General features: G+C 42.5%; 1 protein-coding gene across 4 annotated transcripts in view; it reads right to left on the reverse strand.

Annotated features, from left to right (window-relative positions):
• Positions 1–4,081: 4,081 nt before the first annotated feature.
• The window catches only part of SPOP (speckle type BTB/POZ protein), an 86,201-nt gene continuing 75,785 nt past the window's right edge, over positions 4,082–14,497 (reverse strand). For all 4 annotated transcript variants that reach the window (XM_012463485.2, XM_012463484.2, XM_064367512.1 and 1 more), the window contains 4 exons: positions 11,147–11,202; positions 10,499–10,621; positions 6,600–6,742; positions 4,082–5,334 (listed from right to left, as the gene is read on the reverse strand). In XM_012463485.2, the coding sequence (XP_012318908.1) occupies positions 5,190–5,334; positions 6,600–6,742; positions 10,499–10,621; positions 11,147–11,202 (467 nt within the window). In that variant the 3' untranslated portion in view covers positions 4,082–5,189. The remainder of the gene's footprint in view (positions 5,335–6,599; positions 6,743–10,498; positions 10,622–11,146; positions 11,203–14,497) is intronic.

Below are 14,497 nucleotides of genomic sequence, written 5' to 3' on the forward strand. Positions count from 1 at the left end.
CCATCATTTATAGGACAACCTGTACACCATTACTCCTGGACAAAAACAAATGAGTTGACTAGATTGAGATGCAAATTCTGAAGAGTGGGAGAGATCCCTTTCTCTCTCTTTCAAACTTCTGGAAAGAGGAGCTTATTCTCAATCTATGTTTGCTAACCTCCTCGTCAGGCTTGGCTTCTGCCTCCACCATTTGACTGAAACTGCTCAAAGGCAACCTTTGACCTCCTTACTGCTAAATTCAATGGCTTCTTTTCAGTCTTCATTTCTACGGGCTCTCTGGTTTGTTTCTGCCTCCTCCATTAGACAGAGTTAACAGAACAGAAATCCTACCTTCCATACTAGGCTTGGCCTAGCACAATGCCTAGGCCTCCTAGATGCTCAGCAACTGTTTGCTCAGTGGCTGGCAATCTCTGTGACCTTGGGCATGCCACCTCACTTCCACGGATCTGTTTTCTCAGACATGAAAAGGTGAACTATGTGGGACCCCTTCTTCTTTTCCTTCAGTTTGTCAAGAATCACCTGTAAGGGTCTTGCAAGGGCTAAAAGTCTCCCTATTTCTTTCTTTCTTTGAGACAGAGTCTCACTCTGTTGCCCAGGCTGGAGTACAGTGGCGTGATCTCAGCTCACTGCAACCTCTGCCTCCCGGGTTCAAGCAATTCTCCACCCTTAGCCTCCTGAGCAGCTGGGACTACAGGCGCATGGCACAACACCTGGATAATTTTCATATTTTTAGTAGAGGCAGGGTTTCACCATGCTGGCTAGGCTGGTCTCAAATTCCTGACCTTGTGATCTGCCCACCTTGGCCTCCCAAAGTACTAGAATTACAGGAGTGAGCCACCACGACCGGCCAACTCTATTTCAAGTGAGTATTATAAGTGGATGTGTCCACTTTATTAGCAGGCAGACTCCTGGATTTTCACCTTCTCTTTGGTCCTTGGGTCTAAGCCCCAAAGCTATCCCTTTGCCTTCTGTTATTTCTTGGCTCAGAGTCAGGCTGAGTGACCTTGAGGAAGTTAAATCGCCATCTTCCCAAGCTACACAATTGGAATGAATGGGAGCTGTGCAAGACAAGCCGGCAAACGTTGAGGACTCCTGTGAGATCTGTACACTGCAGGTACTGGAGCTACATCCCCATACTTGAGCTATGCATATTTTACCTTCATAACATTTCTCCCCTGGAGTTGATCCCCTTCAACTCCTTAATCATTTCGGTTGTTTGCACCGAATTCCCAAGTCTAAAATTCTTTTTTTTCCTGGAGTTGCAGAAATCAGGACCAAACAGTATTCCAGAAGCCACTTTCTACTCCAGCACTATAGGATTTACAGAGGGGGAGGGATCATCTTGCTAATGGCTCAGTGGCATAAAGATCCCATCAGTCAACATTCAAGTTCCTGTTCTCATCTGGAGGTCAAAGCTTCCAGTTCTCCCAGCTCATTATCACAAATACTGATCGTCCTACATTTACCTTCTTGCTCACTGTCTCCATGAGGTGTCCACCTATTGGGTCAAAGGCCCCAACATGGAGGGGTCACCTCCGAAATTAAAAGGGGGAAAACGCATTCACCTTGCACATACACGTACATAAAGAGTAGTCCAACGATACTCACCTGAATGTTAGATTAGTCAGCAAGCCATTAGAAATGAATCTAAATGATGTAGGGCAGAGTTCAGTGACAAGTCATGAGATAAAGGAAACACACAGGGCTCAGGCTGATTAAAAAGATAATTAGTTGTGGAAAATAAGGTTGGGCTCCAGCCAAGAATTTGTCTTTGACAAAGATAAACCAAAGGCTTTGATACAGTCATTTTGGGGGGGATTTAGTTGTTCTTTTATAGGAGTTGAAGAGCAAGAACAAAGCACTAGTCAGTTTCAAAGTGCAGCTCAACTCCCCCTCTGTTTGTTGTTCGGCTCATAAACATACAAGCTGCTTCCTTTCATCTGCACAGGCTCATACAATATGGGGATCCCACAATAGATTTACACCAGATTTAAAACTGAATGCACAGAGTTGCGGTCGAGCCAGAGATCTTCTAGCCTAAGAAAGATCTCAATGTCCCTGGCTAGAATTAAAAAAAAAAAAAAAAAAGACTATCTCTTCAAGACCTGAAAGGCTTTAACAGTGAAAAGGAAAAGAGGAGCATCTCTTACCCAAATTGTTAAAACCCACAAAGGTGTTTGAGATGTCTAGTAACAATGCAAAGAGCTTTAATCTTTACATAGGAAATGGGAAAAATTTTCCATAGGTAACCAGATATATGGGGGAAGCTGACAACACAGGGGAAGGGGAGATGGGGATGATGCCAGACACTCTGTTGGGACCTGAAGCTGCAACTCCAATGGTTCTGTGAAACTACTTGCCTGAAATACTGTTTTGATAAATAAGCCATATCCTTGTGGAATTGAAATCTCCAACTGTTTCACTGGCACGGACATCTCTGCAGTGACAGCACATGCCCCAGATTGTGGAGTTAACTTGAATTAAATTTCAGATGTCGGGGAGCTAAGGGAGGGGGATGGTGGCAGTGGGAGGTTTATGAACAGTATGCTGGGGCTCGATGTTGTCATAACCAGATGGCTTCAGCTGTATCATTTAAAACAAAAACAAACATGTCCAGAAAGAATGAAATAATGACAGAAGCATCGAGTAGCTTTACCTGTACCTGAAATCCCAACAGCTTTGTACCCACAGTAAAGCCCAAGTTGGAAATTCCATAAATATTGAAGATCCCAGAAGGACCTGCATCCTGACAGAAGCTAGGTGCCAGGACTGCTATCCTCCTGAGGGCATAGTCCCTGAACTCACCAGCCCTCCAACCCACAGCTGTCTGTGAATGAAGACGAAAGCAAATCTGAAGCCTGGTTTGTCCTTCTGGAACCTCTGAAGAACAGGTCAGCAGAGGCACCTTTCCAGAGCTTTGTTCTTGCTATTCCCACAGGAAGGAAGCTTCACTTTCAGTTTTGTACCTAAACATTTCAGAAATGGAACTTCCTCCAGTTAATTACATAATTTTCAGGATACTCCATTAGAAGATCTGGCATTCAACAGTTGTGTGATCTTAGCATGTCCCTTCTCTGGGTTTCTGTTTCTCTCATCTACACAATGGGAAGATGCTGTGTTTCACCTGTCCTACCAAGTTCATCAAGTTGTTGGGGAGTACAGATGAAATACTGTATATAAATTTAGTGGGAAAAACCTAAGATGATATGGGTAGAGGAGACTTTGAGTCCAGCTGGATCGTTGGACTTCTGTGCTGATCTGGAAAGCTAGGAACGAGGAGGCACAGGACAGCAGCCAACAGCCAGCACGCAGAATGGGTATTTCCTCACACAGGGGATGCTTCCCAGGGGAAACCGGGAAGTGCAATGGAGTGGTTTCCAATAAACGAATTCTGCCTTTGATTATATTAGTAACTGATCATATTTATCCATTCTAGAAGTAGTAAGAGAAATCAAAGTTGGAAAATTTAAAAAGTCTAAGGTCCATTGATGGGAAATGGAAGGAAAGAGGTTGAGGTTCCATCAAAGGTAAAAAATACACACATTGGCCAAACGGTTATGCATTCTTCAGTATATCCCACTGACCTAACAGAGCCACAAAAAAGGCAGACAGGGAGCCCAGAACATTCTTCTGAGCTCAGATATTAGCTTTTCTCGAAACACATCAAGTCAATGACAGAACCAGTCAGAGACAATAATTTCCCTTTATTTAATCTCCACATTTATGTCCCCTGGATCTTTTTATATTTGGTTAGGAGAAGGGAGATGGGGATTAGGTCTTAAAACATACAGGGTGCAGAAAAGCCCACTACCATTACTTGCCTTGGCAGAGGCAGGGGCCTGATCCCTCATCAGGATATGGACTGTGAGATACTCAGGGAGGACAAGAGACTGGCAGACAGTGATAGCTCACAAAGAAAACTTGAGATTACGGAGTCTCAACAAATCCCTATGGCTCATTAGACATTTCAAACATAATCTCTGCAAGCTGAAAACTAGGACTTCAATATCCCTTAAGCAAGGGATTCCGACCCAAGAGACAAGGCAGGTGAGTGAAACAAAAGACCAGAGATACCACACAGTACAAAATAGTAATTATTTATATTTTCAAAAAGAAAAAAATTAACATTTGGAAGTTTTCCCCTGGAGGAGGAGGGGCTAGTCAGAAGGAACAGAACTGGCTCCTATGCAGGCGGCAAGTCAGGTACAAACAGCTGAGCAATCTGGGCTGGGATTTTATCACGCAGCATTTTTAATTAATAAAATTTCCTTCTCTCTTCTCTTCTTTCATTCTGTTTTTATGTTTTTTGTTTGGTTTTTTAGAAAAAGAGACGGGGGAAAAGAAATAAAATCAGAGAAAAATGCCAAAAAACATTTTCCACAATATCTAAAAACAGATAACCATAGTTCTTGTCAAGACAGTATGAATTCTGGATGAATTATTTTTTCCAGTTTTCAACACCAATAAAGATTTTTGCAAAAGCCACCACATCAGAACACTCATCTTCCAGATGAAATAACCTTCCCCTTTCGCCTTCACTTGTCATTTTTCATAAAAGCATGAAAGGATGTATTCTGCTCTTGCAAACAGTAAGTGCTAACAACAAGAGAGCTGTTCTGGTACTCGTATGGTGGTGAGGAGTTTTCACAAATATCCAAGCTTTAGCACAGCTGGAAGGACTAAAATTTGTTTCTCTCAATATAAATACTACTGGAATCCACAAACTGATTTTTGAGAAGCTCTGCAAAAATCTTTTCTTCTTTCCTTTTCCCTTCTGTTAAAATTCAATGTCCTTTCTTTTTTTTTCCTTTTTGCTCCAGGCACCTGACGATTTGTTCTGCTCAGTCAGATGCAGACAGGTTGCTCCGAAGTACCACCGCTGGGATGTCCTCGGGCCAGCGCCTAAACTGAATTCCCACAGTATCAAACTCGGCCAGGCCAAAGAGAACACAGTGACGCAGCAACAGGGTTTTCATTAGGTTCAATAGCCCCGAGTCCTGGGCCCTTCCCTCCCCCCGTTTCCCCCAAGTTATTTAGTGCTGTTTTAAAAGTTTGGGGCCACAATGCAGTCTCTTCCCCTCACAACAGAGTAAAAGCTCCACAGATTGCGCTGTCTACCTGGTGGTCAGTGGCAGCAACAGTGGCTGCTGCTTCTGGAAAATAAACGGAGTCTTACAACAGGCAGGATCTTAGGATTGCTTCAGGCGTTTGCGTGGGGGTCCCAGAAAAGGACACTGTGCTGAAGCCAGAGAGCGGTATGCCTCAGCCACCAAGTGGGGATGTGACACCACCATTGACTTCCACCCAGAGGTCTCCAAGACATCCGACGCGTGACTACGAGAAATGTGGAGAAATGGGTTACCAAAGGGAGTGAGCAAGGGACGAATTCAACAGCCACCTAGATAGCCTAATTTACCAGCGTTAGGTATAAAGGGTGTCAATGCAGGAAACAGACAGAACCCTTAATACGCGTGAGAATTTGCTTGTTAGACAATGTACAGACTGGTGACTTGCCTGTGGCTGTCGTCATCTGAAAACCAGGACTTTGAGCCACTGTATTCTCAAAAACAAAAAGTGGAATGTTCCCCAGGCCCTCAACACACCCAGTGTTCCTTATATTCACCAGTGATGCCAATCATAAAGAAGGATCCTGGGTTCCCTCGGCCAGACAGCCCCGAGCTTCTGCCTGGCTTTGCCACTCACCAGCCTTTAACCACAGGGCAGACCAGAGACCGGGGCCTACTTGATTATCAAAAAAGAGGGGAGGATAACAGTACTTCATTCAATGGTTAATATCTCAAAAGCACCAAGTGAGTGTCCGGCACACAGGAAGCATTCAAAGGAACTCACACTGATGGGCCTCTCCCCTCCCTCTTCTGCCTCACTTGATAACTCCATAGAAAATAATTCTACAACTAGACCTAGAGGATATCATTCCCTGACTTTGAGAATTTTCTATGTTGAATACTGTTCACTCATCCACCTGAAATATCTCAGACCTGTCTTGCTCCAGACTGCTGTTTTGAGGGCTTTTCTTCTTTGGGTTTTTTCAAGCCTTTGCTCTCTCCATTGGGCAAGGGAGTAGAACATGTTGTAACTACACCTCATCTTGGCCCCTTCCTATCTATGAAGGAATAGACCTAGTGCAATGAACATTTCTTTCTCAAAACAGTGTTATGAAACCAGCTACTGATGATCCTTTCTCTTTTCCTCATTCTACAACCGAACATGAGATACATTTTATCAACTCATAAAGGTACCTCTATCCTCCTAGAAATCTACATGTCTTTTATTAAGCCACTGAGTGTGAAGTAAAGATACTATGTCTGGGGCACACAGCTTTTTCAGGCAGGCAAGTTATTTTCATCAATTCGATTCACTATGAGGAAGTAAAACACTTTACTCACCAATAGGATTCAACCTGTGAAAGTAAACACATTTTCCATACGGTCAATTGAAGGAAAAGATGAAAGCTCTATACTTAACTGCCAAAAGGTTAATGAAGCTACTTGCCCGCTTTACCCACTAATTCAAATTCTTTCTCATTTCTTCAGCTATCCAACTATTCTGAAAGAAGAACTTTGAAGATGCCAACTCACTAGTTTATGAAATCCACTGCTTGAGTTTTCAACTGATCTGCGCTGTGGAGGTCAGCCAGGATGAGAATTTCTGCAGCATTCTCCACGGACAGGTTACTGCAGAGGGCATCCTCACACATGACCTTTAAACGCTCCAGGGCATACTGTAAAACACAAGCACTGCTGTTGTCAGAGCAGCAATAGCTCTGGGCTGACCACTACTGAAGCTGTTTTTTTTCTTAGCCGTACCATCGTATTAACTAGATACTTGAGCAGAACTGCACAGACCATGAAAAGCTACTACTGCAATGATAAATCATAACCATATTCTGAAGGTTAGATGTTTAAGCTTGAAATGTAAACAGCTAAAATAACTTGGAAAGCTGCCATTAGAGTTCTAAAATCTACCTATTAGAGAAATGGCAACTACAGGGTAGACCTGCATCCTGAAGTTTACTCTCCTCCTGACTGTGATGAAAGTCTTTCTTAAACCTTCACCACTTAGGATTACAGTGAGGCATTAGTCTGCTTCAAGTCAACAGAGACATTACTGCAGTCCCCTTATTTACAGCCAGAAGAGGGCGAAGCACAATACTTTCTACTTAAGCATTGTCACTAGCCCAGCAGGATATCCCAACTGGCCCATCAGGCTGTGAAAAGGAGCCCAGTGGTAACTTTTACCAGCATCTCTGCCACTAGTCGTTCCAGAATGAGGGTCAACTAAAGGCCTCCTTTTAAATAGAAAAGGATAAACAGAGTCTTATTTTATTGAGGTTGAGGTTAAGCTTCTCAGGGTAAAAGGACAAAGTGCAGAAACCCTAAATCCAGTTTCAGTTTAAAAACTCCTATTTCTAAGTACAAGGCATAAATGTTCTTGAAATGGAAAATCTAGGTTAATGCTGGGCACGCACATCTGATCTACCTGATTGGTGCTGATACAACTCTACTACTTGTTCTCTAATATGAGATTATAAACTTATTAGGAACTTCAGGGATAGGAAAGGGAAAGGAAATACAAGGAGGCACAAAATAAAATGTCATTAATCAGTTCACAGGAAAACAGTTTGCTCTGAAGCTATGTACAATCTCCTTACAGGCCCCAGCTTGAAGGCCCCAGAACTCAATGACACAATGCCCCTTCAGGGTGAATCATGGCAATCAAACCAGGACAATTGCATTGTTATGAATTCTGGGTGAGGAGCATATCTGCTGGCACTGTGATCTCCTGCAGCAAAAGAGAGGTTTTATTGGTTTTGGTGCAGCTTTAATTTTTTACATTTGAGGACCTGGAAAACAGTTTCCATGGAAAACAGGAATGACATTAGATAAGCAAGAAATGAAGTTGCTGTTTTTGTTTTAAAAGGCTGGAGAAAAAAGGTTTAGTAAATGTTCAGTCTTTATACAGTGCTGCCCAGACGTTTCCTCTTATCCTTTCTCAATACATTCTTTTAAAAGGACTTTTACTGTGAATAGCTCTGATCCCTACTGCATAATTAGACAAAAGTAGCCATTCTTGTCCCTTGGGGACAAAGTTTTTTCTTAATTATGCTTCTGAAAAACCTGCCTAATGGCAGTACTTACCCAAGAGATGGAAATTGTGTCTCCCAGGCCTGGCCGACGTGTTTTGTTTTGTTTTTGGTCTAATTACACATGTCCCCAGGAGACTGGAAAAGCTCAGAAGAAGCTGTTTCAGCCTCTTGGGTAAATTCTAGATGTTTAGATCATTCCATGAAAGATTTCTTATTCTGTTTTCCTAAAACTCACAAAGAGGTGTAAAGGTAAAAATGTTTTCAAACAGGCTTGGAGCAAAAACTGTCTAGTCGGAAAATCTGAATGGAATTTGACAATGCACCCTTCAATTACTTCTCATTCATAAATTTAAAGCAGAGCTGTGATTCAATAGCTTTATCTTTTAAAGCCACAAGTTAACACATTGTGCTGAAATGCCATCCTTGAAATGGCAGTTCAGGCTGATCACCATGCCCTGTGTACTTACAGCAGGTTATCAGTAGGGTCTCTGGCTAAGGAGCAAAAATGAAAACTCAGGGACACAGCAGAAGTTGAATCTTGGCTCTGTGGATATACAACTCTGAGCCTTAGTATTTCTGTCTAAAAAGTGGGCCTTGCAATACTTATCCTTATGGAATCTAGAAGATCAGAGGATAAACACCTGATGTGTATAAGCACAAGTGACCACTTCATTAAAAATCAGAACAAAGATCAGGCAGAATCATATTAACTTTATAAAAGGCAGGTATTGGGTTGTGTCTTCTGCTTTCCCAGAGCTTGCAGTGAATATTTTCTTACTGTCTCCATTAAAAGCAAGTTTCCCCTGGTCAGAATTGAGGTAGACTGAAAGGGTACGGAATTTTCACACTGCTTAACTGTACTCATAAAGTCTTGAAAGGTGACAAGAAGGATATGGTTAATATTCCAATCTTCTTCATCGGGAACTGACTGCGTTTACTTGCCCCATCTTCTACATACACTCCAAAAAGCCAATCAATAAAAAGCTCCACTTATAAACACAGGCACTTTTCTCTGTCCTCAGGCACAAAAGGACGTAGGAGACTACCCCATAAGGAAATCCTGGAAGGCTGTTGTGTCCTTAGACCAGAGCCCACTTTTCCCTCCAATGGGTATTGCAGCATCATGGCAGGAAGAGGGGGTGCTCTAAGCAGAGAAACTTCTTTCTCACAGGGTCTACTGCTGGCAGGGTCTGTGTCCTTTTCCCACCCTCATGCCAACTGCACTTGTCGCCCAGCACAGGAAAAGCTCCATGGGGTAAATACCAATTCTTTTGCCCTTCCCCACAGGTCATGTTTCCACAGACCGCAGGGCCTAGAAGGGCAGAACACTGATCTCTCGCTCTGCTGTACCTACACAATGAAAGTCAGTTTCCCAAAGTGTTTTGGGGACCACTAATCTTGCAGGTGATCCTTGAGAAACAGGATTCCAAGGTTAAAACTAAATTGGAGAAATGCTGTCTATCATAATTCCTGTTAGAAAAGAAATCCTGCAGTAAAATAGCAACTATTTGACTTGGTTCACTCAGTATTTTTCATAAGACCAACCTAATATCTGTTGATATTTCACCTTATTTTGGGATTACAGGCTGGATGTACCACGAACCCAGCACCACTGTGCCCAGCCTGTTTTTTCTTGTTTCTTTTTTTTCTTTTTTTGGAGACAGATTCTTGTTCTGTTGTCCAGGGTGGAGTGCAGTGGCACAATCTCAGCTCACTGCAACCTCCGCCACCCGAGTTCAAGCTATTCTCTTGCCTCAGCCTCCTGAGTAGTTGGGACTACAAGCACGCACCATCACACCTGGCTAATTTTTGTATTTTTTAGAAGAGATGGGGTTGTGCCATGTTGCCCAGGCTGGTCTCGAACTCCTGAGCTTAGGTAATCTGCCTGCCTCGGCCTCTCAAACTGGTGGGATTACAGCCGTGAGCCACTGTGCCCGGCCCCTTCTTTTTTTCTCAAATATTTTTGATCTGAGGTTGGTTGAGTCCACACGGATACAAAGGGCTGTTTTACTGATAAAGTTTAAATACGTTAATAAACTCAAAACCATTTTATAAATTATAAAGCACAATCCAAATGTTAGTATTATTTGAATCTTTACTATCACTGTGGTTAAATTTGAGCTGGAAAAAAGAGGAGAGGTAAATGTCAAACTTACCCATCTTTCCCATAGTTAGGTGACCATATAGTTTACTATTCAAAGCAGGACACTTTTGAGAATAAAAAATGTGCTATTAATAATTGTGTTGGAATAATATGTGTAAACCAGGACCGTCCTCGCCAAACCAGGATATATGCTCATTTTACCCACAATGCAACATAGAAGCCCATTCATGAAACTCAAGAAGTCTCAGTAACTCCTAGTCATGATTATTTTTCTATTCTTATCTTACCTTGTCAGCAGCTGCCAGCAAATCATCAGCCATTTTGTCAAGGTTTGGAGCCTTCCCCGTGTAAATGAAGCACATCATTTCCTTAAAAACTTCAGGCTCCACATCGTTGATTTCGACCCGATTCTATGCCAGGAAAACTGAAAATGAGAAACATTCCGACAGAACAAAATCCCTAAACTAAACTATTTTCATGATTTTAAGCTCTGGTGAGGAGAGAACCTTGTATCATTTAAAACCTAACATTAATGGGAAATTTCTTTGTCTGGCTTGATTATAATATATAATAGCCTTTTCTCCCATCACACATTCCATCTCTGTCTTCTCAAACACAACAGCAAAACAACTCTTTAATTTTTTCACCTTTTCCTCAATTTTCTGAGTGAAAACATATGTCTAAATACCCTCACCCAAAACTGTGTGGATGACCAGCCTCACTGAATAAGTCAATCTGCTTTAGCTATAATTCTTCTAGACCACTTCTCTCTGCTCTCAGAACGAGTCTGTTTAGGGACTCATATTCCATTTTAGTAACACAGTAAGAAAAAAATAATTAGGAAAATAAATCTGCAGCTAAAGTGGGAAAGCATCTGACTCTAGATACCCGGCTAAACAGACGTGTCTTCAGACATGTCTTCATCCTGTACATACCTTTTTGCTCTCTTCCATTTCATGTTCAAACATGGCACTAAAAACCGGAGAACGAGCTACAAAGTGAAAGAGAAACAAACAGATAAGGCTATCACGGTGAAATCTCCTGGTTTTTGCCAGTCATGAGGGAAGAGATCATTTTCTTTCCAATCCTACTGCTATATAGGAAAGGTCTCAGCCTCAACTTTTATCAGAATTATAAAATTCCTTTCTTTATATATTATAACGATAAGTAACTAATTATAATACATAAAGGAAAGTAAGAAACCACTACTTCCAAAATAATTTCTTATCAGTTCTACTCCAACCATTCATATTTCAAGGAAATTACTTAAGTTATCTATGTTGGATGACAATGCTATGTTCTCTGTATAGATTTGGGGTTCAAATGGAAGGCCCCTTATGATCAAGCAGGGTGTACTAATACCTGTGTTTTTGTTGGAACTGACACCATACTTTCTGCACCTCCAGGGACCGCACAGGAAGAAGGTCAAGAACTGGGCTCAATGGCATCCACTAACCAGATGAAGTGCATGCTCACCTATGACAAGCTGTCTGTTTTTCTAAGCTATGCATTCCTAACACAGATGATACTGCCCTAAAGAGGTGGCAGGGGCGGGGGGAACCTTAGATATTATAACGATTTGTGTCCCTTTAAAGCACAACCCTACCTCATAGAATCTTCTTAGTATTTTATTTCTCTCATCAGGGAGAATTTAAATTTAGTTTTTCTCCTTAGAGGTAGGGATAATGAAGGCTGAAAAACAGTGCTCCAACTCATCCTTATTCTAGTCCAATGAACACCATGAAAAATAAGTAAATAATCTCAACCACCAAAAGTAATAAAATGGCTAAGAACTCAAATTTTTTCATGTTGTCAAATAAATCAGGGGTTTTGGTCAAAGCTGAGGTCCAACCATTACCTAAGAGTAAAGGAATGGACAGAATATATAGTAGAAGGGCTTTGAGCTACCAGGGGACTGGAACTTTTAGCCTATAGTTTATGTCAGAAAGGACTAATTTTAGCTCTGCCATTTCTCTTCTTTTCTTTTTTTTTTTTTTTTTAATTTTTTTGAGACGGAGTTGCCCAGGCTGGAGTGCAGTGGCACAATCTTGGCTCACTGCAACCTCCGCCTCCTGGGTTCAAGTGATTCTCCTGCCTCAGCCTCCCGAGTAGCTGGGCTTACAGGTGTCCACCACTACGCCCAACTAATTTTTGTATTTTTGGTAGAGATGGTGTTTCACCATGTTGGCCAGGCTGGTCTCGAACTTCTGACCTCAGATGATCCACCTGTCTTGGCCTCCCAAAGTGCTGGGATTACAGGCATGAGCCACCGCACCCGGTCTCTTTTTTTTTTTTTTGAGACAGAGTTTCAATCCTGTTGCTCAGGCTGGAGTGCAAAGGTGTGATCTCAACTCACTGCAACCTCCACTTCCTGGGCTCAAGCGATTTTCCTGCATCAGCCTCTAGAGGAGCTGGGATTACAGGCATGTGCCACCATGCCCAACTAATTTTTGTATTTTTAGTAGACAGGGTTTCACCATGTTGGCCAAGCTGGTCTCGAACTCCTGACCTCAAGTGATGGGCCCACCTTAGCCTCCCAAAATGCTGGGATTATAGGTGTGAGCCACTGCACCTGGCCTAGCTTTACCATTTCCTAACCACATATTCTTGTGCAAATCATTTAATCCTCTGAACCTCGGTATTTTAATTTATGCCAAAATGATATTAATCCTCATTGCTCTTATCAGAAGGGTTATAGACTATAGAGTACTACATAAATATATTTCAGAAATTTAAGACTAAAGGCCTGGTGCTTTTCATAAAGAAGCAAGGGTCCGAAGCAGCCAGGTCTTGAGGGTCCTCAGTACACAGGCAGCAGCTGGTGCAATGGGAATAAATGAAACCACTCAGGGAGAAGAAGTGGAATCAAAACAGAACTGAAGCAGATCCTTAGGGCTCGCCAACGTATAAAGGGATGGACAAAGCAGAAATAAGGAGACCACGCATTAGAAGCAACCAGAGAACCAGGAGAGAGGAGTCCTAGTATATGAACTAAAGTCCTTCAAATTTAGGAACTAGTACATCACATAATTTTGAAAAACTGTTTTCATAGCCCAGAGGTGAACTGAGGACAAGTGAGAGTAAAGAAGCAGAAAATGAATATGCTAACTCAAGAAACTCAGCTCTGGGGAAAAGAGAGAGAATAACTAGAGGGAGAAGCTCGGAGCCTGTTTACAGGCTGAAGGTGAAGAGGCAATAACAGAAAGAGAGCTAGTGAAGAGACCAGATAGCAAAGGTATAAACCAGTAGAGTAAGGTTTCTATGAAGGCAAGATGGGATATAAAACAGAGCAGAAGTAGAAAACAGTCTGTTTTTCCACAAGGAAGAACACCTGCACTGAGAATGCAGGTGAGGCGAGAGGCAGGAGTTGAGGGAGTTCATACAAAAGGGCCTCCTTTTCTCTTGGACAAAGTAGGCAAGGTCATCTTTTAGGAGTTTGGAAAGAGTTAAAGAGCGGTTAAGGTTTGAGACAGCTATTGTTAAGAAAGGGACTTGCCTGTGTATCTGTAGAAAAACTACTGGTGGTGTTGAGGGCCTAGCTAAGTGTGGAGATACTAACCAAAGAGTTACAGACTTCCTTGGGTTTTTTTTTTTTTTCCCCCCAAGACGGAGTCTTGCTCTGTCCCCCAGGCTGGAGTACAGTGGTGCAATCTCACCTCGCTGCAACCTCTGCCTCCCAGGTTCAAGCGATTCTCCTGTCTCAGTCTCTGGAGTAGCTGGGATTACAGGCGCATGCCACCACACCCAACTAATTTTTGTATTTTAAGTAGAGATGGGGTTTCACCATGTTGGCCAGGCTGGTCTCGAACTCCTGACCTGAGGTGATCCATCCGCCTTGGCCTCCTAATGTGCTGGGATTACAGGCGCGAGCTACCACACCTGGTGAATTCCTTGAGTATTACACAATAACAGTTGTGAGAGGGAACAGGAAAATGTTTAGACTGAGGCAGATTGAGGTTTTACCAGGTGTGCACTTTAGAATGACAGAGCTGAGGGTCTTGGTAAGAAGTGTGTTACTTGAAGGTTTATGAAATCTCCTGTTAGGTCTTACGGTCTTAAGAGAAGTCTTAAGAAGGTGACTGTTACCCTTCCCTGGGCGGTGAAGTCAGTCCTTCCTCATCAGTTCCTCCTTGATGTCAATCTCTCTCGTCTTGAAAACCATGGGCCTATTAGAAGCAAGACCTGATCCTCCATGTCGGGGCAACAGTTTCATTCTTTGAGTATGTTTAAATTGAAGAGAGGGCTAAGCCCTCCAGGGCTGAGGACTAGCTAGATGGTATTTAGTC

This window comes from Aotus nancymaae, unplaced genomic scaffold (genome assembly GCF_030222135.1).
Source record: "Aotus nancymaae isolate 86718 unplaced genomic scaffold, 86718_ANA_hifiasm-v0.15.2.pri h1tg000072l, whole genome shotgun sequence".
In the NCBI taxonomy this organism is placed as follows: Eukaryota; Metazoa; Chordata; class Mammalia; order Primates; family Aotidae; genus Aotus; species Aotus nancymaae.